Genomic DNA, 27,770 nt, shown 5'->3' on the forward strand with positions numbered 1-27,770 from the left:
AAAGACCCAACACACAGTATTCAATATGATCTTGTGACTGTCTTGTATTTTGAAAACAGAAATGACCTGTTATAAGATTAAAATGACTCTTTTCATGGTTATTTGTATCAGTTTTAATCTTTGATCTTGGGTATATCTTTTGATGGTCTGCGATGAGGTGACCTTCTGTGAATTTCAAGGAAAACAAAAGGCTCAAGTCAAAACTTGAGGATTCATCAAGAAAGATTGTTTTCTTTTTCAGCACCAATTTTATCAACATGCATAATAATCTGTAGCTTGATTCATAAAGTCACTACCCTTACGGAAAAGACTCTTCAAGTTTTGAGATCGCCATTTATCAGTTCAAATTGCTTACTTGATCAAAAAGGGCTTTTAAAAGCACGTAATGCAGGTTATGGTACATGGCTATGAAAGAAAGGGATTTCACAAGCTCAAAAAGTGTTTGAGGGTTTCAAAGACCTAGGATCAACATCAAACTATTCATCAACTCTTTTTCTTGTTGTTGTTGTGGAGAAAGTGACATATAACCTTGTTAATCTCAAAGATCAGAATTCTCTTAACATAGGTCATAATGTAAATCCAACTTTTCTTTGATGAATAATCAATCTAATCCTTTTGAAGACACTAAAGGCTTTATCCTAGACACACCAAAAGACATGAAACTTGATTTTTTTTTGTGTTGACTTTTGGCATTTGTTGTGTCTTTCTTCAATTGAAACCTAATTTGCCCCTCTTAGAATTGATATGCATTCTCCTTTCATTCCACTCTTTTTTTTGCTTTTACATAACCTTCCTCAAAGTTTTCTTGGATGGCCCTCAATCTATGGCTTTTCTTGTTCTCCCTTTCTCAATCATTGGGCTTTTATTCTAAGCCTTTCTTTTATCGTTGATTCTATCATTGTCTTCAAGATATCTCTCATTTGCCCCCAGTATGGGGTGTGATCCTAGTCAAGGTTTCTTTTTGAAAGAAAATATTTTACCAGGCTCAAAATGGGACTGCAAGGGATATAATCTTTTAGAAAGTGAAGGGATAACAAAGATGGCCTTTTCTCATTTCAAGCAAGGTCGGTTAGAACCGATAAATTTTGACCTCGTCCAGTGTAATGATTTGGACTTGTAAGAATCATGATTCACGAGTCCATAACTATTGAATCCACTACATGTCATTATGCATACTGCTAAAAATTAGCTACAAGTGTGGTTCAGTTTCAGGAGGTATGAGTTCAAAATTGTTTGGTCACCTCATGTAATTTTCAAGCATCGAGTCATTTCCGCAATCAAAACACTTTTAATGTTCAGGATTAAACTTTGCATGTTGGAGTTTGATCAAGCATATTTTGTCAAAATACCCTTTGAAATAAGCATCTCTTGATTTCAAAACAACAGGAAGATAAAGGAAAAACATGTTTCGTTCAAGGATGAGATGTGACCCCAAAACAAAATGCAAGATGGCAAAATTCATGACAAAAATGATTGACAATTCAACACCATTCTTGGATCAGCTTTTCTGGCAATATTTGTGCTTGGCCAAGCATTTCTGATCACTCATCATTCTAAGGATGCTCTGGCGACAAAATGATCGATGACATCATCTTTCACAAACTGAGCTCGATTCTTAAAACTCTTGCATTTGTTCAACTGAAATGGTCGAGGACCCCATCATGACATCCCATTTCTTGTCTGGATTATACCACCTAGAAAATGATGGCTGCATGGGATTTGTTGGAGTCAAGCAAAAAGTCTGGAACCTGACAGGTGCTGGTAAATAAACTCAAATGGCAAAGGGAAGTCAATCCTGACAAAAGTACTTGAGCAGTTGATGCTACAGTGAGACCTGGTTAAACCACATGAATAAGGTTTTCTGCCTTCAGAGTTATCTTCTTATCTTTCACTTCTTCATGGCTCGCTCAATTCTTTCGATGATCTTCACAACATCATGTCATTCTTCCAATGTTGTTGTGGTTTGTTGAGGGTTGTTGGAAAACTTCCACCAGCTAGGTAATCTTGGCAGCGCCTAGAAACTTGCAGCATTGTCACTACCAACGTGTGGAATCATGCATTGTCTTTATTGGAAGAGAACCTGATGAATCTAAAACTCCTTTGTCTCCTCTTCCATCCCTCACTGACGGTGCAACAAACAGACACCTGCAGAGGGAGTTCTGCTCTGTGGAAGTTTCAGTCTTCTTCATGTTTTTCAGTATAGGCATGTCTCTTCTCTCTACTTTTGCATTTTTAATACTGACACTATTAGGAGGAAAATCATAGATGATCTGAAACTACTATATTCTTTCTTGAATTTCCCACTTGCAGATCCACAAACAGATTCCTGTTGAGAGAGCTCTGCTATGTTGAAGTTTGATGCTTGCCCCTGTTTTCAGACTACGTCTGGCTTTTCAACCCACTACAGTGTCTTCGTACTGAAACTGGTGGTGTAAATTTTCATATCATCTGAAACTACTACATCCTCTCTTGCATTCCCCACTTGCAGAACCACAAACGGGTTTTTGTGGAGGGAGCTCTGCCACGTCAAAGTTTGATGACTCCTCATGTTTTCAGACTAGGTCTGACTCTTCGGCCTACTCCAGCGTTTCAGTGCTGAAACTGATGAGACAAATTTTTATAGCGTATGAAAGTACTGCATCCCCTCTTGCATGCCCCACTGGCAGATCCTCAAACAAATCTCTACAGAGAGAGCTCTGCCACATAGAAGTTTGATGTCTACTCATGATGTTTTTTTTTTTTACCAGGTCTAGCTCTTCAACCAGCCACAGTGTCTTTGGGCTGAAACTGATGAGAGATTTTCATAGCATATGCAACTAATAAATCCCCTCTTGCATTCCCAACTTGCAGAGCTATAAACAGATTTTTGTAGAGAGAGCTCTGCAACGTAGAAGTTCAGTGTCTAATCATGGGTTTTTTCGGTTTTTTTTTTTTCGGGATTTTTTTTTTTATTGTTTTTTTTTGTTTTTTTTTGTTTTTGTTTTTTTTTTTTACATCTTGTGCCGCTGAACTGGAATTGAGCTAACAATTAGGGTAACGTCAAAGAAGGCTAACGCACCATGCATAGAAGGCTAGCAGTTATTTGGTGCCATTGAAAGATGTGGAGGCGATGAACAATTAACAGGGCATTTGACCAAGAACAAAAGTTGTCATTAGTTGATGACTGAAGGCGTTGTTGTCGTTGTTCATGACTGAAAAGGAGAGGTGCAGCTTCAATGGGACGTGGATGAGTGATGTTCTCACAGAAAATTGTGCAGACATTCCCTTTCCATTTAATGCTCAACACTTGCTCAAGCAGATCTGAGTCTAGCTACTTCACCTCTGATGCTCTCAACTTCCTTTTAACAATGAGCCTCTTTCTGACCCCTTTATTTATTATCCACCTTTTTCCATCCAGTGTAGTAAACCTCGGATAGGGGAACCTATTTTTCTTCTCGGTACATGCATGATAAATGTATGAACATGTAAACTATATGATGAACTCGCCCTTCGAGGGGTGACATATGGTCGTAACTCTTGTATGATGAAACAAGAATACAATGAAAATTTTCTGAGTGACGGCCATTGGGTCACCCAAAAGTCTTGAGTTCAAGATGCTTCAAGAAGGGTTTGCCCTTATGCAAAACAATATATACGGAGCACACTTCCTAAAGGCAGGTTCTAATCTTTTTAAGTGAGACAAAAGGTAGGTTTACTACTTGGTCTCTAAAAAGAATCTCTTGTTGTCCCAGTGATCACCCTCTTGAAGGCAATATAGGGGCTTGTAGGCAATGAGATGGCACGTGTCCAACTATTACCAGTCTAAGCACTCAACGAAGAGTTGGGGTTTACACAAACTTAAACCTTGACTAAAAGTCGTAAGGTAAGCTGCTAGTCCCCCTCCTAACCTGAAGCTTGTGTGTGCTTTCAAAAATAAATACAAGTGATGCATGAAACAATTCTAAAAATGCATGGAAAAAATAAAACAAGACAAAAATACAAAAACTTAAACACATCAAATACACAAAGCTTAGTCCAATATTGTCAGAAACAGTACCTTCCCCAGTGGAGTCGCCATTCTGTCGCACGTCAAAAAATATCCGAGCGGCATCAGCTGGCGATTTTTCGTTATGTTGATTTGATTGGTTCATTGGAGTCACCACCTAGTAATTTATTGAGGGCTACTAGGAAACCTGATGTACTGGTCTTGTCAGAGATTCACGGGAAAGGGACTGGTTGTGGTTAGGGAAGGTATTTGCACCCCTAACACACCCTACCTGAGGTAAGCTGCTTCGTGGACTTGATGTGTTTTTAAAAATAAAATTTTAGCCCAATTCTAAAGCTTTGATAAATCAGTTATTGGTTCCCAAAATATATGTAGATACATGTTCTACATTTTCATGGGAAATACAACATGATTTTTATCTGTCCTTTAGATATTTGTGCATATAAATTAAAATATTAAATTCATTTTTTTTTATTCAATAACATACATAAAATAAAAAAATACACAAACACACATACACCTTCACTGTATTTTTTTCTGTTCTTTTTCTTTACTGTATTTTTTTCTCTTTTTTTTTTTTTTTTTTTTTTGCTTACATGTTTACAAAACACAAAGTACAACAAAAAAAACTCCAAACTAAACCAATATTACATTAAACAAAAATTACATTAAACAATTCTAAAATTACAAAACAGCCATCCAAAAATCCATAACAGTGCTGGGACCAGTTCTGTGACGGCATGAACAGTGCGGCGCGTGGGTCCACGCGCCGCCGCGATATGCCGGAAAATGGTGGGTTCGGCTCAGCTTCTTCTCCTTTTCTCTTCTCTGCCGGTGGTGACCTGCAAAGTAATCAAGAAAACGCAACAGAGCAAGTTGATTTCAGTCTTGTTCTTTGTTTTTCAATCGGCTTCGTTTTTTTAGATCTGGTCCACTTCTCTTTTTTTTTCTTCAGATCCGCTCCTCTTCCCTGCTTCATCTCTTCTCTGTCTCATGGATTTCATCTCCTTCTCCTCTGCTTCGGACGGCGCTGCTGGCTGATGGTGGATCCGTGGCCGGGCATGAACGGCGCTACTAGCTGACGGTGTGGAGGCTGTCTGATGGTTGCTGCCGCTGGAAGCTGTTCGGGAGGAGCTGCTGCTGTTGTGGTGCTCGCTGGAGGCCGGTTGATGGAGAGAGAGCTGGGTCTATCGGCTGTGGGCAGAAGCTGCAGCTGCTGGAGGTCGGCTGCAAGGCGATTTGTGAGGGAGGAGATCGAGAAGGAAGGCTCTGCTGGGTGCTGCCGGATGAAGAAGGCGCCGCTGCGGCTGGAGAAGGGAGCAGCTGAGAGAGGATCTGTGGAAGGGGGAGCTAATTCGTGGCTGTTGTTGGTCTATGGCCGGTTGATGAGTGAAGATCAGAGTAAGAGAGAGGAGGTGATGGGTTGTCTTGTGTGGGCAGAAAACTGGAGATGGAAGGATGGTTTTGGGTGAAGAAGCTGGAGGGAGACGAAGGGGCTGGTCTTCGGGTGGCTGGTTTGTGGGGGATGGGGAATCAACCCCTGTGAGTCTCAGCTGGGCGAGGGAGAAGAAGGCAAAAAATTCCAGCCAAGGGAGGGCTGGCGGCCTGGCGAAGATCCAGCAGAGCTATCAGCTCTCTTTCCTCCCTCCTTTTCATACGTTAGGTCTGCCTATATGAAGGAAAAGGGAGCAGCGGGGAAGGAAGAGGGGCCGGGGACCAAGGACCTGTTGCCAGCTGCTGTGGGGAAGAAGAAAAGCCAAAAAGGAGGAGCCTCCTGTCGGCTGGAAAGTGAAAACAAGGTGCGGCTGCTGTCTAGGCTCCTCCCCTGATTTTCAGCCGAAAGAGAGGGATCAAAAATGGTCTTGGACCCGGAGGGTAGCGCCTCTTCGGCGCAATGGGTGCCGGGGAGCAGAAAAGATATTAAGTTTTGCCCCCTTTTAATTGTAAAATTCCCCCCCCCCCCCATCCAATATTCAAAATTCCCTATGCATAGGCAAATATTGTTTGAGCCTCAAAATTGGTCCCTCAACTCTCTTTTTTTTGTAAATTTGATTTTTCTTATTATTTTTTTTTTATTTTTGAAAACGAGCAATATCAACGTCGACTCAATGAGGAAAATCAATGATTTTAAAATTAACGCGTTAAAAGTTGAACGCGTTCGAAAGACCTTTGAAAATTGAAATTCTTTTTTAGACGACGCTGCAAATGCTAAAAACGATGCAAATGTATTAAAAATGTATTTTTTTGGGTTTTCAATGCTTTTCGCTATTTTTGGATTTTTTTCTGAAAATTTATTAAAACATGGGTCAAAAATTGGGTAGCAACATTCCTCATTGAGTCGACGTTGATATTTGCTCGCTTTCAAAAATACAAAAAAATAAGAAAAATCAAAATTTACAAAAAAAAAAGAGGAAAAGAGAAGGAAAGGAAAAGTTGAGGGACTAATTTGAAAACCTAGCAAAACTTTTCCTATAAATACCATGCTAAAACTGAATTTTGAGGGGGGGGTAATTTTGGAAACATCAGAAAAAACCCTAAACCTATTTTTTGAAAGAGAGAGCGCCCCCCCTTCCCATTGAAAAAGGAGAGAGAGCAGGGGCGGCTGCAAGCCTCCCTTTCCCTGTTTACAGAGGCTGGCCGCCCCTCCCCTTTGATTTGCTTCTTCCCCCGCAGCAGATCTTCCCCCTCCCCGTTTTCAATTTTTTCTCCCTTCAGCCAGCTCCTGAACCGAACCCCCCCATTTGCCAAAAGTAGGTGTCCCCCTCACCATTTCCTTCCCCTCCTCACAGCTCCCCTACACAAGGCCACTTCCCCTCTGCCTCTCTCCCTCTCGGCCGCTCCCTCTTCTCCAGCCAGAACCGCCGCTGGAACCTTCCCCTCTCTCGGCCAATCACCGTTCTTCTCTCCCACAGCCAACAGACCCAGCTCCAGCAGCAAGACCTCCAGCAGCGGCAACTTCTGCCCACAGCCGAGAGACCCAGCTCTCTCCCCATCAACCAGCCACAGCAGCAGCTCCTCCCCACAACAGCCGGCCACGACAGCTTCTCCTCCGATCTCCATGCCCGGCCACAGATCCACCATCAGCCAGCAGCGCCGCCCGAAGCAGAGGAGGAGATGAAATCCATAGCAGCAGACCCGAACGGGACAGATCCGGGAGAAGAACCCGAGAGCAGATCTAAAAAAAAAAAAACAACAAAGAAAAACCACTAAAATCAACTGCATTTGTTGCGTTTCTTGGATTTGCAGGTGATTGGGTCCTCACGGGGAGCAGGAAAGTGAAGAGGGGAGGAAGCCATTACAGCCCCCCCACGCTGTCTGAATTTCAAGGCGGCGCGTGAACCCACGCGCCGCCAGTGGCGGTGGCGCGTGGGAGGACGCGCCGCCACTGTTCCTCCGGTTCCAGAAGTGTTCCCCCTGTAATTTCTGGAGTTTTAGGGACTGTTTTGTAATTTTTAGATTATGTTATTGTAATATTATTGTAATTTTTGTTTAGTTTGTTTAGAAATTGTATTTTGTATTGTGGATGTAAAAAAGAAAAAGAAAAGAAAAGAAAGAGAATAATAATAGAAAAAGAGATGTGTGTGTGTTTGTTTTTTTTATGTATGTTATTGAATAAAAAAAATGAATTTAATATTTTAATTTATATGCACAAATATCTAAAGGACAGATAAAATCATGTTATATTTTCCATGAAAATGTAGAACATGTATCTACATATTGGGAACTAATAACTGAATTATCGAAGCCTTGGAATTGGGCTAAAAATTTTATTTTTAAAAAAACACATCAAGTCCACGAAGCAGCTTACCTCAGGTAGGGTGCGTTAGGGGTGCTAATACCTTCCCTAACCACAACCAGTCCCTTACCCATGAATCTCTGACAAGACCAGTGCATCAGGTTTCCTAGTAGCCCTCAATAAATTACTAGGTGGCGACTCCAACGAACCAATCAAGCAAATCAAATCAATAACAGAAAAATCGCCAAGCCGATGCCGCGCTAATTTTTGACGTGCGACAGTTATTATCTATAGATCAGGTTCTGTATTGAGAGAATTTATTGTACCTATATGAGATTAGGATGATATCTAAATTAGACCTAGAACTTTCTGTTTAGAATTTTTTTTTATTTCCCTAGTTATTCTTGGTTCTTTTCTTAATTAGGTTTTTTATTTTTATTTAATTTATGTTTTATTATGCGTGTCTCGTATTTAAATACTATTTAAATAGTTTATAGATTATTTTCAAAATATTTTTCAGATTATTGTTATTTAGAACTATTCAAAATAGAGTTTCCTTGATAATTCAGGGGTGTAAATTAGGGCTTGAAAAAACTAGTTTGTCAATCAAGATCTTGTACCAATTTATTATACTGAATAAATTTATTTAATGTGAGCTCCTCCTAAGTGATTTCGCTAACAATGTTAAGTAAATCGCATATAAGTGACAAGTGTCCTTTGATCTTTTTGACCCAGTTGTTGTCTTTTTCTTCCCATTTTTTTATTACAAAAAGCATTTATTAAGATTACAAAAAATGTGAAGTAAATTATAAACAAGCAACACGTGTTTTTTTACGTCGTTGGTCCCGTATGTTATTTTTTCTTCCCATTTTTTTTTTATTAGAGAAAGCATTCGCTAAGATCCACAAAAAAAGGGAAAATAAATATAAAAATAAAAATAAAAATAAAATACTGACTATAATAATAAAAAAATGGAAGAAAAAACAACTAATGCGGACACTACTTACATCGTGGCTTTGCATTATTTTCATAAGCCTTAATTTTTTAATTTCTTTCAATTATTTTCATAAGCATGGGAGTGGATGGTACTTGCATCCTAAACACTCCTATGAACATCAGGGTCGTGCCCTAGCCGGGGTGATGTTACAAACTTTAAGGCGACATTTTTCTCTTAAAATTTGAGTGGACGAATTTACGAAATAATAAAAGATAAACAATATTTACATGGTAGCTTATTCCATGGATACAAGAGTTATAAGAGAAATATTATAAATTATTTATGTTTATGATGGTTGATCCAAAATAAATTAGTCAATCCCTTGGATTTCTTCAACAAATCTTGTGATTTATCTTCCAAAACCTCTTGATTATTGATTTTTTTTAAAATTTTTAAGGTTGATATATTTTTCAACACTCTCTCTTAAAATGAGCACGAATTATAACAAAGTGATTATATTACAATCACCAATATTATAATTTAAAAACATCCAAACTCAGCCCACAATGAAATTTCACCTACATCATAGACAAAACATAAATTAATTATAAGTTTGCTATAAAGTTCTCAAGATTGAATAAATATCGATAACCAAAAAAAAAGAAGAAAAAACCCAAATTTAAAATATGGAATTCATCATGTTAAGATTGTTTATTTTGTTTAAGCATATAATATTGTTTAAAAAAAAGGTGTAAAGTTTCGTACTTGTTTATTCTTCACTTGAATCAAGCATCAAGATTAATTCTGATGCTAGAAGTTTCCTCTGGATCGGGGTCCCAGATCGATGCGAAATGAAAAAGATTTGCATATTCATAGGAAAAGGAAAAGGAAAAGGAAAAGGAAACGGGGGAAGGGGGGTGCGGGGGTCCTATCACATTCGCGACTGTCTAAATATCCACATCTGAAGTTCATTCATATGAAATTCATATTTTATATTTATAAGGAATTGGAAATTTTTAAAGAAAGAAAAAATATTAAAATTCATAACCATTGAAAAGTCATAAAACAACGGAACGCCATTAATTATACACGTGGTATATGCAACGTGATGAACCTTATTCTGACAACGATTGATCAACTAGGAATAATTATTTTTGATTTGATTTAGTTTTTATTTTAAAAAAATAATTAAATTAAATTTTTTTAAAAATTAAAATCGATTCAAGCCGATCGATTTTGTTTTGATTTTTTAAAATAAAAATTAGTTCAAACTAGTTTGATTTGGTTTTTTCATTATTGGCTTAGTTTTTTTTGAAATGAGTTCCGTTCAGATTAGTTTTTTCTTATCAATACTAGTTTGCAAAATAATTTTACTTGTTATGTTATTTTCTTAAAAAAAAAACACTTATAATCTTAAGCTTCAAACTTTAATGGCATGGAGGGGACATTTCTATAATTTTATTCCGGGTTATAATTAGTTGCAACTGAACTCAAAAGCTAGTAGCAGACTCTGCTAACTATGTCAGCTATGTTTAAGAGATTCATTGATAAATTGTGAAATTTTATGACTTTGATGATATATATATATATATATATATATATATATATATATATATATATATTAAAAAATATATGTAGATTTTTATAATTTATTTTTGTATATAACTCTTTTTAAAATAAAATTCAAAATATTCATGTATATATTTAATTAAATAAATTAAGAATTATTTATGAAATAAAAAAATTATCAAGCCCGATCCCTACTCAACCAAAATTAATCAATCAAACATGTGACTTGGATCATGAACTCAATTAGGTTTGACTTGGTTTATTTTAGATCAAGACAAACCTATTTTCAACCATATTTTAACTTAGAAAAACAAAAAAACAAAACACTCAAAACATCTTCTAATACATATCCGCAACATCTAACAACAAAAAAAATTAACTCTAAAACTCACAATTAAAAAATTCTTATGAGTTCATATTTACTATTTTAGACAAGTTTAATGAGAAAAAAACAGTTTGTGTAAATTTTCCACATCAAAAGGAATCTATGAACACGTAAACTATTCATTTTCATTGCCGGAATCGACCTCAACTGATACCCCAAACCAATTGGTCATTAATTTAAATCTATAAGAAATATAGTAAAAAAAAGAGAAAAAGAACAATCACTATATTAATTCGCATTGATTTATTTCTTGGTAAAAAGTATTTTCTTCAAGACTTTAAAAGTATTTCTTAATAAATTACAATATATGTCATATACTAGGTCCAAGGGCAACAAACAAAGAGGCGTTGATCAGCACTCTCTTTAATCTATTGCTAGAACCTTTGTGGAAAGAGGAGAATTATTCAACTGATTAATAAATAGCCACTACAGTTCATCAATATGCCGGTCAAACGTGGCAGGCATGGACATAGCCGATAAACTTGAGCACGATGTCCCTTCACTTTTGTTCTGGACTGGATCAAGTGTTGCAGGAGCAAAATAATTAGATTTGTGCAGAATTTTGTTGTAGTCCGTGTAGTTGCCTTTGAAGAAAGCCTCTAAAAAGGCGACAGCAACGCCACCCACAGTTCTTCTCATGGGATCCCTGCTAACCCCCCACCGAGACCCCTTGCACATCAAACGTTCTACCATCCCAATTAGACCTATATCGTCATCTAAAACGTCCATGTGGCCATAGCCTGAAGTAACAAAATGGCTACATGGAGGTTTGCACTCATTGAAAATCTCCGTGTGGCTCACCCCATCTGGAGCACACGTCTGCGGGAAGATGGGGAGGGCTGGTTTATTGCCTAATCCAGTACCAATTATGGCGACAGGAATCGAAAAGTTAAAAGAGCAAGATTCGTAATTGAGTATTTTGGGCTCCATCTGATTAGTTTTGGAAATCCCCGCAACGGGGTCTACTCCTATCAGCGCTGAAAAGTCAACGTCTAAGGAAACATCGGCAAGCCCAAGTGCAAGAGCAAATGCAATGTATCCACCCCTACTGTGGCCTGCAAGAGCGAGGTTGTGCATGTCCCCTTCAATATCTTCAGGTAGCACACACCGGAGACCTGAGGGTAACCAGTTTGCCACTTCAGCTGCCAAGTCAAGCTCGACTTGTCCGCTAGGTGGCATCAATCCGTATAACTAAGGATCGAAACTCCAATGTCAGGTCAATCTTCACAGAGATTATTTCTTCATCAAAATTAGACAAAAATAAAATACATGGAACAACATATATTATGCTGCGGATTTATTAAAAGCTATACATGAAACTAACGAAGAATGAGTTAATTTGGATATATTAGGAATGAAAGGACATGGAAAAAGGAGTACCTGCGGTGCGACCACTATGTATCCATGAGAAGAGATGAATTTGAAAACATCAGTGTACCAAGAGTTCTGGCACATTGTGCCGTGGTGAAACAAGATGACAGGATACGTGCCCTTTTCTTCTGGTCTAACAATTAACAAGGATCTAGGAGGTGAACAGCTAGAGGCTGTTCCTACATCAGATTGTATTTGGTGAAATTTTCCTGTTTTGAAAACACCCGAAACTGAGTGAACAGCTTCAGACGCTAGTGTTGGCAAAACAGGCTTAGATTCCAGCAGTGCTGTTGCCAACAACGCTGCCAAAAGAAATACCATGCGTGTTTCCATTTTCTTTCAGTGCTTGCGTTATAGAGAGGTATGGCAGAATGTAGACCGATCTCTACCTGATATAAAAGTTTTCCCTCGACAAAAGGACTGAGTTTTAACTAGTTTAAACAACTAAGGATAGATAATATTTGTTGAATCTGCAAGGATAAAAAAAAAACAAAACATCAAGTAAATTGCATACAGGCGACATGCGTCATTTGACCTCGCGTGTCCCCGTTTATTACTTTTTCTTCCATTTTTTATTATGGGAAGAATTATTGAAATTATGAAAAATAGAAAAAAAAATAAAGTTTTTATAATTTCAATAAATATTCTCTTTAATAAAAGAAATGGAAGAAAAATAACTAACGATACGTGTTTTTACTTTTTACAAGTTTTTAATGTGTTTTTTTATATGAATTTAATTAATTAAAAATTAAATTATAAAAAAAGTAATTATAGATTGATACGGTGAAAAAATCCACTCGTTTAGTGGTTGTCATTAACTATCAATATTAATTAACTCTGGAAAACATACCGTTGGGAGGAAGAAGTTTCAACATCTTATCCTGCTGTCTCTATCCAGCATGAACAGAATAAATTTAATAAAGGACTTGAACGATAACTGGCTCCGAAGTTTCATAGTCCTTTCGATGCATCAATGACGTTCTATGCATCGAAAAAACACATTGTATTGTCTTGAGTAAAATATTTTATAATTTTTTATATTTATTTAACTGTGAAATATTTTATTTGAGAAATTATTAATATTTTATGATTAATTTTTAAACTTATTTTATTTATAAAAAAATATTATGAGTTGATGAAATAATGAAGTATTTTAAGAATAAGAATGATAGCACAGTTTGTTTTTGCGTTTCAAAAATACTTTTTCAAAAAATATTTTTTTTATTTTTTTCTTTACTTTAAATTAATATTTTTTTGATATATTTAGATGTTTTGATATATTGATATCAAAAATAATTTTTTTAAAAAAATATTATTTTAATATTTTTTAAAATAAAAAAAATATTAAAAATCAGTAATAATTATATTTCCAATTATACTGTATAAAAAATTTAATCACCGTCACACCCATCATTAATTTATCATTTTTTTCCACAACCACCCAACCACACCATCAATTCCGATACCTTCAAAAATCTCCAATTTATTATAATCACTCCTTTCATCTATCCCGTCACCCCATCGCTTGTACTGTCATAATCACCGCCACCAGTACAATTATTTTATCACTATAATACAGCATCATTTTTATATATTATTATTTATCAAACATAATAAAAAAAAACTAAGAATGTTTTAAATATATAAAATATATTGTAGAAAGGAAGAATTATGAACACCTATCATGTCTCATCTCTGTACTGTCTGAATGGATAAAACGATAATTGGCTAAGAGAGCTCGAAGTCCTTGTATGCAGTAACTATATGACGGGCATTGAAAATGAAGCTATGCTAAAGGTCACAAATAGCTTCAGCGAGAACGGGTCCACATATTTATTTCCCTGGAAATATTTTTTTGCATCTAAAAATTCCAACCAGCACTATTCACACGGCGACGTTAAAAAAAAAAAACCCTCAATCACCACCGGTTGGACTGCCATGCCATTCGGGTCTGGCATTAAAAGACAAGGGGCAGGTAGGGAGACCACCGTGAGAAACCTCAGGAGCCCAGGTAGGGGACTATAGTGGTGGCTAGCAAGCTACAAGAAACTCTTTCTACGAGTTTTGAAAGTGATATCATGCGGCAGATCCAAATTATATACATGCTCTTTTTAACGAGCAATTTATCCCTTATGTTTTTGCATTTAAAATAAATTTTTAAAATTTTTTAATTTTTTTATATTCTTTTACTTTAAATTAATATTTTTAGATTATTTTGATACGCTAATGAAAAAAATAATTTTTAAAAATTAAAAACAATATTATTTTAATATATTTTTAAGTATAAATTACTTTAAAAAACAATTATAGATACATTTTCAAACATTCAGATAGATCTCCATAAGCCTATCTTTATTCTCTTGATAAATACACCTGATCAGGCTCATACTTTAGCTGAAAGCTTCTATTACCAAAAGCCACAATAGTATGGTCTACTGGAAGTGTCAAATATGCTACTGCTGCTGACAGCGGCAAAGTCAGGGGAGCTGGCAGGGATCCCGACTCCTGCAAAAACAATGTTTTTCCCAGTCTTTTTTAAAATAAAATAACTGAAATTTTAATGTTTTTAAAATAATTTTTTTTTGAAAATATGATTGTACTTGTGTTTTTTAAATATTTTAATTTTTTGTTAAAAATTAATTTTTTTATGTATTTTAAATCGTTTTAATATATTAATTTTAAAATTATTTTTTAAAAATAAAAAAATTATTTTAATACACTTTTTTCGATCGTACTCTTGTTCTATTACATCTAGCAACCTAGTCAACGAACTATTTCATGCCTCTATCTTCATTTAATTTACTTTTGAATTCTTAACTCTGATAGAGACTCATTGAAAACGATGACACAGAGATAAAGTAGTGATCGGATTTTATTGTACCTGTTTTCGGAAAATAATATTTTTATAATATTTATTTATAAAATTTTATTTAAAACCTTTAATATTAGGTTGGTTAGAGATTAAGTTTTAATTTTTTTAAAAATTATTTTTTATAATATTATTTTAGTCTTATAATATAGATAGTAGATTTATCAAATTAACTTGAATTTTTTATTTTTTTATTAAAAAAATCAGAATAAAAAGATAAAAATAGCCTTGTACACTAATTTATGTTTTTTTTGCTTTTAAACTTACTTATGTTATTTTACTGTGCTAATTAGAAAATCAATAAGATAAAACAGCTCATGGATAAAAGCTTTATATATTTTTTTGCTTTTAAGATTAATAAAAACATTTCACTGTGTTAAAAAAAATATATAAATCAATTTATTTTTAATTAATTTAATAATTAATGAATCTTGTAAAAAAGACATTGCTGCCCCAAAAGCAAGCTTTGTTAGTTTTAATTTTTTTTTATGAAAAACCAAAATCATCATTATATTATTCGATTTCACAGTGCAATGAGTCTAATTTAGTAATGCTTTTTAGGTTTTTTTTAATGTTTTATTTGAATTTGTTATTGCAATTACTGTGCCTATTCTTAAAAATGTCATGTAAGAAAAGAAATTGTTGTTGGTAAAAAATATCCTTAATGATAAATTTTAGGGTTTTACAACAACAATTATTTGGTTGTTACTGCTGAACCCACCTGGAAAGAGAACGGAGTTTTGTCACAAATCCAAGTTCAAGTACCTTTTCCAGTAGGTTTGTAAGAGGGAGAAACTTTTGGAAGGCATACAGCACAACCTAATGTGAATTAGAACGTGATTGGAAATGTGGGTGTCCGTGTATTTTTAATTTTTAAATTATTTTAATATATTACTACTAAAAATAATTTTATTTTAAAAAAATATATTTAAATACATTTCTCAATGGATAACTAATGGATACACTAAACACGAAATATTATTTATGCACGTGAATGATCATAAACAATGGAGGATAGCTTAAACAATTAAGAGATTGAGCTTTAAGTTATGTTTTTGGGTTTAATTTATATGAACTTTTGGTTTTATTTGTTAGGTTTGATTTAATTATTGTTGGGTATTTTATTTAGTGAGTTATAAGCCCAAATATTTGTTCTAGTTAGGATTTTAATATTTATATTTTACTTTTGATGATTGATAAAAATTTACAGATTATGCATATCTCCAATTCCTTTCCATTTTTTTTTTCTTTTTTCTCAGTTTTTTCTTTTAAAACTTTTTTTTTCCCGATTTTAATTTTTTTATTTGGTGTCCCCCGTCAATAACACTTTAAAAATCTACATCAAAGACTCTCTTAGTCCCCAGTAAGATAAAACATGAATGGAACCCAAGGTCTTTTTTTTCTCGGTTAAAGCTCAAGTTGATAGTTATTTCATCGGGGAACTTCGGTTCCATTCATGTTTTATTTTATTGGGCCGGTACAGATTGGGCTTCCGTTATAGTTACCAACAACATTCTTTATTCAATTATATAAAACCTAGATCCAAGAGCTAGACCCAATAACCAGTCCAGAGTCAGAAACACAGCTCGGCATAACACTCCATAGCTAAACAAACTTCTTTACATAACGGAAACCGATGATCACCATCCCAATAAAATTAAGTTACCATTTGTTTATATATATATATATATATATGATTTTTCTTGTTTTAAATGATTTTTTTAATTTACTGATATAAAAAAATTAAAAAATATTATTTTAATATATTTTTAAATAAAAAATATTTTGAATCATTAATATAAAAGCAACAGTTGCAAACACTCCACAGGCCATTACTATATTGAACCAAATGTGAATGGAACCGTGCACAGAGGCAGAGCGAGCTAAATTAAAAGAATTATTTTTTTTAAATTAAAATTTTAATTATTTTATATAAGGAAGAGGCTAGGAAATTTTTTTTTATAGGAATGAGGTCCTTGCCAGCCCTCCTTGTCTCTGTTACTGACCGTGCATGCATACAAATTAAAAGAAAAAAAAAAGAGCTTCACGTAAAATTAAAAGAATTATTTTGTTTTGTTTTTTTATAAAATTTTTTTGAACAAAATTGTTTTTTTTTCTTTAAATTATTTTTTTAATTTGCTGATATAAAAAAATAAAAAAATTATTTTAATATATTTTTAAATAAAAATATTTTTAAATCATTACTATAAAATAAAAAAAGCAACAGTTGCCAACACTCCACGGGCCATTACTATATCGAACCGAATGTGAATGGGAACCGTGCATGTATACAAATTAAAAGAAAAAAGAAGAAAAGCTACACGTAAACTATGAAACAACCGAAAAAAAATCAAAATTAATTTCTTGTTTATCTGGGTTAGACATAATTCACGAACATTTGTAGGATTTAAAATTATAATTGTGTGACATGATTTAAAAACTCATTTAGAAAAAAATCTAGATTATTAAATCAGCTCATGAGTCATTAGCTTAATTTAAATAAATCTTTTATTAAAATAAAATTATTTTTTAATAAATAATTAAAATTTACCGATGAAATTAACCGTGTTTTATCATATTAATATTATTTTTAACTCAGGTTCGAGCCCTATACTTGCTAATATGATGGTTACTGAAAGTTTATATGGTCGTTAATTTTAGAGTATGTTAGATTAGTTGAGATATATACAAGCTGATGTGGACAACCATATTAATAAAAAAAATTTATTTTTAACTCAATTTAGATTTTAATTCAACGTAAACTCTTGATAATAAATTTTTTGAATGGATCCTTATTGGATTTATAAACTATTTTATAACTATTTTAAACGCAAATATTATAATTAATTAAATTTTAAAATCTATTCCCAAGAGCTATTTAAATTATGGAAGCTACGGAATCGATGTGTTTTTTTTTCCCTTCCTATTCCTTAGGATACTCTTTTCATTTCTTTAATACTGTCGTATAAAATATATAAAAAAGAAAGCTACATAATTCTTTTTTTTTTACTTTTTAATTTTTTTATGGTAAAAAAAAAAGATAGAAAAACTTAATCCATAAGCAACGTTCTCACAATACACGGACAGCTCAAGTAAGAAAATACCCCGAGAAATCTAGACACCAGCGGACAATCCACGTGTAAAGAAAAAATGCACTCCACGTATACTCCAACTGTCATTCCACGCGAAGTCCGCGACGTATCTTGAAGTTTCTCATGATCTCGTCTCACCGAGACCGCTCTTATTATAACACCTCTTCCCTTCCCTCCCTCTCCAACACTGAAGCTCATTTCTTCCTTGACAAAAAAAAAAAAAAAAACCTCGCTTTGTCCTTCACTTTCTCGGCATCGAAACACACTACTAGTAGAGGAAGAAAAGTTTTGAAGATGTGGACTCATCCGTACAGGAAGAATGACGTGGAGGTCGGAGCAAGGCCGCTCTATCCAATGATGCTCGAAAGCCCGCAGCTCCGGTGGGCCTTCATTAGGAAAGTGTATTCAATCTTGGCTTTTCAGTTACTTTTAACAATCGCAGTGGCAGCCGTCGTTGTTTCTTTCCGGCCGATTGCTGTGTTCTTTTCGACCACTGTGGCTGGGCTGGGAGTTTATATACTGGTTATTCTCATGCCCCTTTTTAGTAAGTTTTTGAAACCAATACCATGTTTTAAGTTTATTACTGTTAGGTGGTGAATTTATTTTTTAATTATGGGCGATTTTGTGCAGCTTTGTTGCCTTTGTATTACTATCACCAGAAGCATCCAGTGAATTACATTCTGCTTGGGATTTTTACCATTTGTCTCGCCTTCGCTGTTGGCTTAACTTGTGCCTACACTGAAGGTAATTAAGTTTAATTTGATTTTGTGTCTTTATCAGTTTAATTAAGTTTTGGAATAGGATATTATTGTTTGGTAGCATACCAACTTTATGCCTGCAAAATTTGAATGTGTTCTAAGAGTCATGGTCTTAGTCTGTAAATCAGAGTTTATTACGATTCTAACGTTACAATCCTAAATTGTACAGTGAACTGAAATGTTTTTAATAAAACTCACAAATAATCAATTTATTGTAAAAATAAGTTGCAACGTGTTTAAAATTAAAAAAATAGCTAGGAAAAAAAAAATCCAGAACAACCGGCCCCATAGAGAACAGGGTATGTAGAATGCTCTGTTTAAATTTCAGCCCTTTGCTATCAGAGAAGTCAAAGGCATTTAGACTTTTTCTCGGACATGTTAGTCCGTGTCATGTTGCGTATGAATTTCTTACTGGGCTTGTGTATACATGACTAAAATAGTGAAATATATTTGGCAACACAGGAAAGGTGATTCTGGAGTCTGTGATTCTGACAACGGTGGTAGTTGTCAGTCTCACCCTGTACACATTCTGGGCAGCTAGGAGAGGCCATGATTTCAACTTCCTCGGCCCCTTCTTGTTTGGGGCAATCATGGTCCTTATGGTATTTGCTTTCATCCAGGTAATTTTATTCTTCAGCTTCTTCTGTTTCATTTTTCGAATCCTGATAACTTTTTATTTTTTTGAATTTTCTGTCATGAATTTTCATGGCTTTATTTTTGTTTTCTGGATGCAGATTTTATTTCCACTGGGTAGAATCTCTGTGATGATTTATGGGTGCTTGGCTTCAATCATATTCTGCGGATACATCATATATGATACAGACAACCTGATCAAGCGGCACACTTACGATGAATACATTTGGGCGGCAGTGAGTTTGTATCTGGACATCATTAATCTCTTCCTCTCACTGCTAACCATCTTCAGAGCCGCTGATACCTAAGATCACTGTCCAGTTTTTGAACCTAAGATCATTTCTCAGCTTTGTCTCTCACGCGCATTCATTGAAATCAAATTGTTAATCTTGTAAAAAGCAACTCTCTACTATACTATTTTCTTCCCTCTTTTCTCTTGTCCGCCGCTAGTCTCCTTTGTTTCAAGGCCAGATGTGAATGGCTTTATCACTTGCGTATATATTAGTGACTTTTAATCGTAGATTTTTGTAGGGTTTTACGTCACAGTGGTTTACCTTTTACCAGTTTCCTTATTTTGGAAGTTTCCCATTTTATGTTCCTTTACTTCCTTGAAGAGGTCGTGAAGTAAACTTTATAGCACGAGAAGATGAAATATTTTCCAACGCGTGTGTTGTGCATTGTTTGCCATAATTCAAATTTCTCTTCTCCGTTAAATTAATTTATTCTCTCAAAAGTCAACATTAATATTTATTTTATAAAGAATTAAATGGCTATGAAATACAAATAAAGACATAAAAAAGATGACATGACATAAAAAAAGAAGAGAAAAAATACATAAATAAAAAATATTACTATTTAGTATTTTACTATCTCCTAGTGTGGGAAATAAGTTTGTTTATAGTAGAAAAAAACTCCTTAAATTACCTTATGTTTTAATTGGCTTGGGTTTTTCAACCCGAGATCATGTCTGAGAGGACGATGAAGTGGTTGTTTGGTATTATGATTACAAATGAGATTTACTCGCGGCCATAATTTTTATCGTTTGGTTATGTTTTTATTATAATTTTTTAATGATAGATCCCACCATTTATTATAGTACAACCGTAGGTTACAAGAAGCAGCAAAGAGCTGCTTATTGTTATGCTTATTGTTATGGGAAAATGAATGAACAGTGGAGATGCTTTATTGTTCATGTTTAAACATTAACGCAATGCAATGCTTTTGTTGCTGAGAGCTTGAACCAGCACATGGAAGTCTGAAATACTCGGTATTTTTTTTTAATTATTATGAGCAAGATTTATTTGTATTTATTACTTATATCATTATTTTATAAAATAATTATATCCAAAAAATAGAAATAATTCTACATCATAAATTAATAACAAATTTTTATCATCTGTGTCATATTTAGCATAAACAGTAATATTTAATATAAACATGATTATATTTATAATGCCATGTAAACATGATTTTTTATTAAAAAAATTAATGCAAAAGTTACATAACTTGTTATTATAGTTATAACCCAACATTAAAGTTACAAATTTGATGAATTAACTCAAATTAATTTAAAATATAAAGTTTTGATTTATTTTTTAAAAAATTAAATTAAGTTTTATTCTAATTTTAATTGATTCATAAATTAACCTGTTTAATTGATTAATTTAATTAAATTAATTTTTATCCAGTTAGATATAAAACTCAGGTTGGCTAGGTTTATCAAAGCTAAAAATGCATTGAATCGGGTCCGATCCAACAAAATAAAAAAATATTTTTTTTATTTTTAATTGTGTTTTATTCGAAAAACTAATATTAAACATTATTCAATGACTACATAAATTAGACGGAGATCGCTTGATAACGCCGCATTTACAGAATTTGATCGCAATCTCAATTTTGTTCCTGATTATATTTTACCTGATATTGTTGCGTGTTCTTAAAAACTTTATGAAAATTGTAGTCCTTATCGGATGTGATGGAATTGTGGATAGTTTAATGAAATAATAAAAAATATTTTATATAAAGTATTATTTATTTCATGATGTAATAACAATAGTTAAATCTACAATATTTAAATTAAAAACCATCAATATGAATATATATATTTTTAAAATTATTTTATAATCTTAATTTCAAAAGTATTCTTAACCAAACACATTAAACTATTTTTTATTTAATCTTAATTTTAACCACAGTTTTAATCAAATATTTATTTTTTTAAACCAATTTCAATTAAAAATATTTTTTATAAAATAATTATTTTTAAATTATAATTATAACAATTACCACAATATTAAACACGATAATTGTAATAATAAATATGCTTTCTCGTCTTACGATTGCTGCTGAGTGATATGTTGATACGGATTGATGACCTGCGGGCTGTAATATATATGTAGTTTGGGAAAGTACAGGCTCGAGAAGGAATAGCAAACGTACACACATGAGGGAAACCATCTAGAGGACGGAATGAAACATAAAGGCTAAAGCTATGCTTGAAAGGATAACTCTTTCTCAAGTATATTCCTTGCTGTGTTTTTCTTATTCATAGAAAACTTGCCTTGATATTTCTGCATCTTTGGCTTGTTGTTCTGCCACATTTTTGCTTTCATTTTCTCACCGGAAAAACAACCTCTAACCTAAAACAGAAGGCACAAAAATTGACCAATTCGGACAATGTGGATGAATCCCAGGCAGAGGAGAAATTTCGAGGTTGGAGAATATCCAGCTGAACTGGACGGTCCGAGGTACCACTGGGTCTTCATTCGTAAAGTTTATACAATCATTGCCATACAACTGCTAGTCACTGTTGCGGTGGCAACCGCAGTTGTTTCGGTCCATTCCATTTCAAACTTCATCGTGCACACTAAGGTGGGATTGGCTGTCTATATAGCTATCATTGTTATTCCTTTTATTGGTATGTTTGCATATTCAGAGCCATCAATTTCATCTTCACCTTGTTCTCTTTTTTGCTTGACGGGTTGATCTAATGTTTCGTTTGAATCTCTCCCAAAAAAACCACTGCAGTCTTGTGTCCATTATATTACTTTTACCAGCTACGCCCTCTGAATTATCTTCTCCTTGGAGTTTTTACCACTGCTCTCGGATTTCTGGTTGGACTTACATGTGCGTTTACCAGTGGTAAGAGATACAAGTCTCTCTCTAGTCTTTGGTGTTCTGCTCATGAATGGAGTTGGGAGTTAATTTTGTATGATTAAATCTTCAGTTGTTTGATCATAGGACCATTACCTAGTACTTCTATATGCTTCAAACTTTTGCTTCCACGTGAGATGGAAATGGCGGGGCAAGTTTGGTTAAAGTATTCCATTTTAAACATTGCTGGAAGCAGTTCGAATCACGTAGAAGCCTTGTTTGATTCAATTAGGCTAATTTACTATAGTTTCCTGGGCTGGTTGATTCAACAATTGTATCACTGATAATGTGATAAATGATGTGACAACAGGGAAGGTTATTTTGCAATCTGCCATCATAACTTTCACGGCCATGGTTATTCTCACTCTGTACACCTTCTGGGCGGCAAGGAGAGGTCATGATTTCAGCTTCCTCGGGCCTTTCTTGTCTGCTTCCCTGATTGCTCTTCTGTTGTTTGCTCTGATTCAGGTATAAATACTTTCATCTTCGACTGCTTTCTTGAACTCAACGAGGTTGTTTTTCCAACTGATGTTTTATGCTGTTCATACAATGCAGATTTTCTTTCCCTTGGGTAGGATTTCTGTAATGATCTTTGGGTGCTTGGCATCGATCTTATTTTGCGGGTTCATAATATACGATACAGACAGCCTGATCAAACGTTATGCTTATGATGAGTACATTTGGGCTGCAGTCTCGTTGTATCTGGATATCATTAATCTTTTCCTTAGTATTCTAACTGTCTTCAGTGCCCGAGATAGCTAGGGACATCACTTCTCCGTTTCTGTTTCTTTATGTATTCTAACCTTTAAGTGAATTTCTTGGAAACTGCACACATAAATTCTCTACCGCAGTAATCTATATAGTAGATTGACATTCGTTCAACTGCTTTTTGGCATTTTTTTTTATGGTTTTGCGATGCAGAAAAGGGAATCCAACTCATGGAAAGTCATTAGCATCCATCAATTAATTTTCACACCGTGAGGTAATCCAATTTTTCCAGAACTCATGTATGATGTTGCAGAAGAGCTTTCCAGTACCGATTCCAATAAGAAATGCACCACAAGGAAAGAAAATTGCCTAGCAAAATTTAACGAAAGAAATTAGGCAAACCACGATTTTCAGTTAAATAACACCATCTAATATTTGAAGTCAAATTCTCCTTCAACATGCTTTTTACTACAATACCTCTGCTTCCTTTGCTTCTGTCGAACTGAAGACAGAAAGCATGCACATGTTCCTTTTCTTTCTTTCTCTCCTTACGTTCATTTCTAGTTCCCAGAGGAAACCTCTTTAATTCCTACACTCCACACCTCTCCATTTATATTTCCGAGAAGGATAAAACCAACAACAGTTCCACTATGTTCAGAAGCCTAGCAAATTAGTCAAAAAAACAAACTTATTGCCTTTAGTTATAGTGGAACTCTAAAATTGAAGAATTCTGTTTTTTCTTTGGGATACAGTAGAGAGAAGCCTCGAAACACCTTGAGTCCAGATATCGTGTTCCCTCTGGTTCTTGCACTCAAACTCCACGATGCCTCTAGCTAGTGTTTTCAGTCCGAAGTATCGACGATGATCTCCACCCTCTAACAAGTGTCTCCCTGGCCATGCTGGCATATCCTTGCAAACCTCCAACACAATATCTGCATCTCACAAGACATATCAGTATGATTATTAGAACTACAATTTGTGGTCCTATGTAATTGGCAGAAAGGGTAGCAGGTTACTTTTTTTCTTTTTGGTGATAGTCCCTGCAACATGTCTGCTCTTCATCTTTAGCATCACCTACATTGAGACAACATCATTTCAAGTGAAACAGGTGGGAATCGGAAAGTAATTAATAAAGATTTTTAAACAAAACACTTCAATGAGAAACCTCACCTGGCCTGTCCTGTGTAAGTATACAGAGACAATTTTCCAGTGCAGATCACCTGCAATGACAGTAATGTTAACTGTTTTATTTTGTTTTCTCCAAGAAAGGATATAAAATATAGAAATGCAATCGGAGTTGATGATTTAATATTCAGTTTTGAGGTGATAAAACCAGCAATATTAGAGAAAAATGTTGATGATTATAAATTTACCTTGGCGGGTGCGTTTGAGAAGCTCACTGCCCCTGGCAAGAAATTCTACGCTACAAGCACCCAAAAAATTCTCTCCATTGACAAGCTCACCGCTGTAGCTTCGGTTATGATGTCCATTATTTCCTGCACCACAGATTCCAGTGCATCTCTCTATAGGTATTGCCGCTGCAACATTCAAAACATCCTTTAATGCTCTTGCCTTCAAGGTTGCTGCCCCACGTAGAGCTGCACGATAAAGGAAAATAACCATCCTTGAATGCCTATTTTCACCCGGAAGTGCTTTAAGATTAAGGGACTGTATAAACTGTAACAGTATTTGATGGCCATCAGGTTCATAAACTTCTGTCATAAAAATCATTGAGACTCCCCGAATTTTATCACATTTCCATACCAAAGTAGCTTCTAAAGGATAATCCTCAAGCAAGTCTAAACATCTAAAAATAGATTTACCCAGCTGACCAAACGGCCGGTTAAGTAAAACTTCGCTGAACTATCATAATTTTTTTACTGACAAGATGTGCGCTAGAAATTGACAGTTTGCAGACATATCTTCAAAAATTTCTCGTATACATAAAAGCGAACGTCATTACCAGTAGCTGCAGCTGCTGTAAGAGTGGTGATATCATCATGTGAATGAACATTCACAGCAGAGCTCACTACTGAAGCAAGATGGTCACGCTCAGCGCCCATAGCCTCAGCAGCCTCCACACACTGAGCAGCCACCAATGTAGCCGCAGATGCCACAGCCATGTCCGTCCTGGCCAATTGCTCATTCCTTCGTGCTGCTGAAGCAGAAGCTGTGGCTGCTGCAATGGCTGCTATGGCAGAAGCCACCGCAGCAACTGAAACAGCTGCATGGAGCTGTGCATTCTGGGCTCTAGTTTCTTCTTTCTTTTTCTCTTTTCTGTCCTTCAACCACCTCCCAACTGTCTTGGATCCACTCGGAGGAGCACCGCTGCCAGGCCCAGCACTGGCACGGCCGCCATTGAATAGGGGGTTTAAGGAGTTGTGAGAACGAAAATACTGCACGGAGAACGTAATGGTATCATCAGCAACAAAAGTGCATGTACAACTAGAGAGGTTATAAGTCATGCATGCCAGCTTAAAACACACTAATTTCTGTTCATTTCCTTGAGGAAACAAAATGAAATATACAGTTCCATCTGAATGGGTGATTCTTTAGGATAAATGGTGAAAGATTAGAAGGATCAGACTATATAGATCCTACATTTCTTTTGTCAGTGTCCTTAAACAGGAAAAATGTGACTATGGTCACAAAATTCATGCCTCGAAATCACAAATAAACAGGAATTGCTTACGTATTCTAGAAGTAAAATAAAAGTACTCAACTTCGCAGCATGTCCAAGTCACAGCTTGCTTCAAATAAGCAAGACAAGCAAAATTTGTTGGGAAACATGACGAGTCCAATTTCAACTTAATTTGCTTTCTGACCCCACTCCTTCAATCAACCTGCCTAGTTTTTACAAAGGCATCAATTCTCTTGATGGGAAATTTTGGAAGTTTGCGGGTACTTTTTTGACTACCTGGATAGGTCTTCAGAGTTTTTTTCCTTTTCTACGAATTCAACCGATTCAAAGGACAAGGTGAAAAGCTTTTCAAAAGAATCATGCCCTGATGGTGTTCATATGCAAGGGTAAGGAACCAAGAAGAAAAATCATGTATGTTAAGAAAAACATAATCATGACTAAGAACATATTAACTTCAATGGTTAAGAAAAAACAAAAATATCACTAGAGTCTGCCACACTCAAATGTGGGAATGGAGTCCATGGACACAGCAGATAATCGTGCCCATGACTGCTAATGAGTAACAGCTCACCTCAGGTGGCAGCCTTTTTCTTTTTTATGTTTTCTCTCTTTCAGATTACCAGGGAAGACCATAAATTCAACCTAGTCGACGAGACGCCTCAAAAATATATCAAGGAAAAAAAAGTGTCATTGGAACAAGACGAAGGCGTCTCTCTGTGTCTTCAGTAACCCTGTCAACTAAAGTGCTGGGACACGAAAAAGATCTAGGCGTTATAGGTAGTAGACAGGGTCAGAGAAAGCTGTGAAGTTGGTCTGCTTGTTATCGATGCCTTCTTCCTCTACCTTTTTTTTCTTCTGATTATAAAACTCGAGAATTTTTTAGAGGAGGAGAGGTTGATATCACATAAACTACAGCTCACTGACCTCTCATTAACCTCCGTATCCCTGCTTAAAATTTGGAAAATATGGAATAACATGGAATATCTTTAAGGAAGAAACATGTATACAAAACCTTAACAATGTCTTCAAAATCATCAGAGGGTGAAATTGGGGGGCTGTCTGATTCTGTTAAGTTTAAAGGTCCACTGCTGTGAGAGAGCCTCCCTGAAGCCAACGGTGACACTTCCTACAACATAAAAAATAACTTAATTGTAAAATCATGAACATTAAATAATGTCAGAGGAACATAAAAGAAGAAGGCGTGTCCTTGTAGCTTTTGGAATTATTGCAGAGATTGTTTTTAAATATTTTTTTATTTTTTAAAATTTATTTTTTATATTAACGCATTAAAATAATCTTAAAAGTATAAAAAAATGAATTTAAAAACACGATTTTTTTTTCAAATTTATATGAAACACAGTTTGAGCCGGCGTTCCTAAACGGGGCTAAAGCAAAAGAAATTGCAGGTCGAAACTCTCAAATTTTGAAGGCTGTTATCATATGGACTTACTGATTGTGACATGATACGCTCGAGTAAAAGCTGGGAAGTGGCGGAAGAAGCAAAAGAAAACTGATAATTAGCAGACGGATTGGTTTGCACAATCTCCTCGGTCATCTCACCATTGACATCTTCAGGTATAGAAGAAGCAGTGGTACAACTAGAGCTACTTGCAGACTTGTTAGAGGCCATGCAGGAGAGAGATTTTGAGACTTCAAGAGCCGAGACACTCCATGACCTTGACAAGAACTCCATTGGAAGTTTTGGGCTCTCTGGCAGCGGAATATTGCTGCAGAGTGGGCTGTAATCTGGCCTGCGAAGGTTGATAAGAGGGATCTCTTCCATAATGGCTGTGGAGTCAAGAAGAGAGTCTGTGGTTTTGAACTAGCAGCTAGTATTACTTATTTTGAGCAGCAAAGGTGGTAGGGGCTTAGGGGACAGATGCTTTATACCAAAGGGAGGCTATGGTCTATATCTCCCTAGTTGCTTTTTGTA

The 27,770-nt window shown here is 35.0% G+C and overlaps 4 protein-coding genes across 4 annotated transcripts; 2 read left to right on the forward strand and 2 right to left on the reverse strand.

Annotated features, from left to right (window-relative positions):
- Positions 1–10,836: 10,836 nt before the first annotated feature.
- On the reverse strand, positions 10,837–12,414 carry LOC133694118 (chlorophyllase-1, chloroplastic-like). The gene is made up of 2 exons (XM_062115565.1): positions 11,993–12,414; positions 10,837–11,803 (listed from the first exon to the last, which is right to left on the reverse strand). The coding sequence occupies exons 1-2, from the start codon at positions 12,314–12,316 to the stop codon at positions 11,039–11,041; spliced, it is 1,089 nt and encodes a 362-aa protein (XP_061971549.1). The 5' UTR covers positions 12,317–12,414; the 3' UTR covers positions 10,837–11,038.
- A 5,701-nt stretch (positions 12,415–18,115) lies between these two features.
- On the forward strand, positions 18,116–19,997 carry LOC133694378 (protein LIFEGUARD 2-like). Its single transcript, XM_062115878.1, has 4 exons — positions 18,116–18,488; positions 18,575–18,688; positions 19,165–19,322; positions 19,437–19,997. The coding sequence occupies exons 1-4, from the start codon at positions 18,239–18,241 to the stop codon at positions 19,641–19,643; spliced, it is 729 nt and encodes a 242-aa protein (XP_061971862.1). The 5' UTR covers positions 18,116–18,238; the 3' UTR covers positions 19,644–19,997.
- Positions 19,998–21,645: 1,648 nt separating this feature from the next.
- On the forward strand, positions 21,646–23,370 carry LOC133695431 (protein LIFEGUARD 2-like). The gene is made up of 5 exons (XM_062117426.1): positions 21,646–21,853; positions 21,984–22,252; positions 22,363–22,476; positions 22,799–22,956; positions 23,044–23,370. The coding sequence occupies exons 2-5, from the start codon at positions 22,012–22,014 to the stop codon at positions 23,248–23,250; spliced, it is 720 nt and encodes a 239-aa protein (XP_061973410.1). The 5' UTR covers positions 21,646–21,853; positions 21,984–22,011; the 3' UTR covers positions 23,251–23,370.
- A 233-nt stretch (positions 23,371–23,603) lies between these two features.
- On the reverse strand, positions 23,604–27,695 carry LOC133694402 (VAN3-binding protein-like). The gene is made up of 7 exons (XM_062115902.1): positions 27,288–27,695; positions 26,850–26,963; positions 25,160–25,592; positions 24,570–24,794; positions 24,367–24,416; positions 24,213–24,270; positions 23,604–24,128 (listed from the first exon to the last, which is right to left on the reverse strand). The coding sequence occupies exons 1-7, from the start codon at positions 27,618–27,620 to the stop codon at positions 23,911–23,913; spliced, it is 1,431 nt and encodes a 476-aa protein (XP_061971886.1). The 5' UTR covers positions 27,621–27,695; the 3' UTR covers positions 23,604–23,910.
- Between the last annotated feature and the right edge of the window lie 75 nt (positions 27,696–27,770).

Source organism: Populus nigra, chromosome 5, assembly GCF_951802175.1.
Source record: "Populus nigra chromosome 5, ddPopNigr1.1, whole genome shotgun sequence".
Classification (NCBI taxonomy): domain Eukaryota; kingdom Viridiplantae; phylum Streptophyta; class Magnoliopsida; order Malpighiales; family Salicaceae; genus Populus; species Populus nigra.

Excerpts from the sequence above, each read along its gene's own strand:
- LOC133694118 (XM_062115565.1), bottom strand. The coding sequence starts at position 12,316 with ATGGAAACACGCATGGTATTTCTTTTGGCAGCGTTGTTGGCAACAGCA. Across the intron at positions 11,804-11,992 it reads ACATAGTGGTCGCACCGCAG|TTATACGGATTGATGCCACC; the intron begins GTACTCCTTTTT and ends TTCGATCCTTAG.
- LOC133694378 (XM_062115878.1), top strand. The coding sequence starts at position 18,239 with ATGTGGACTCATCCGTACAGGAAGAATGACGTGGAGGTCGGAGCAAGG. Across the intron at positions 18,689-19,164 it reads AACTTGTGCCTACACTGAAG|GAAAGGTGATTCTGGAGTCT; the intron begins GTAATTAAGTTT and ends TTGGCAACACAG. Across the intron at positions 19,323-19,436 it reads TGGTATTTGCTTTCATCCAG|ATTTTATTTCCACTGGGTAG; the intron begins GTAATTTTATTC and ends TTCTGGATGCAG.
- LOC133695431 (XM_062117426.1), top strand. The coding sequence starts at position 22,012 with ATGTGGATGAATCCCAGGCAGAGGAGAAATTTCGAGGTTGGAGAATAT. Across the intron at positions 22,253-22,362 it reads CATTGTTATTCCTTTTATTG|TCTTGTGTCCATTATATTAC; the intron begins GTATGTTTGCAT and ends AAACCACTGCAG. Across the intron at positions 22,477-22,798 it reads TACATGTGCGTTTACCAGTG|GGAAGGTTATTTTGCAATCT; the intron begins GTAAGAGATACA and ends ATGTGACAACAG.
- LOC133694402 (XM_062115902.1), bottom strand. The coding sequence starts at position 27,620 with ATGGAAGAGATCCCTCTTATCAACCTTCGCAGGCCAGATTACAGCCCA. Across the intron at positions 26,964-27,287 it reads AGCGTATCATGTCACAATCA|GAAGTGTCACCGTTGGCTTC; the intron begins GTAAGTCCATAT and ends TTTATGTTGTAG. Across the intron at positions 24,795-25,159 it reads TACAGCAGCTGCAGCTACTG|CTCTACGTGGGGCAGCAACC; the intron begins GTAATGACGTTC and ends TTTATCGTGCAG.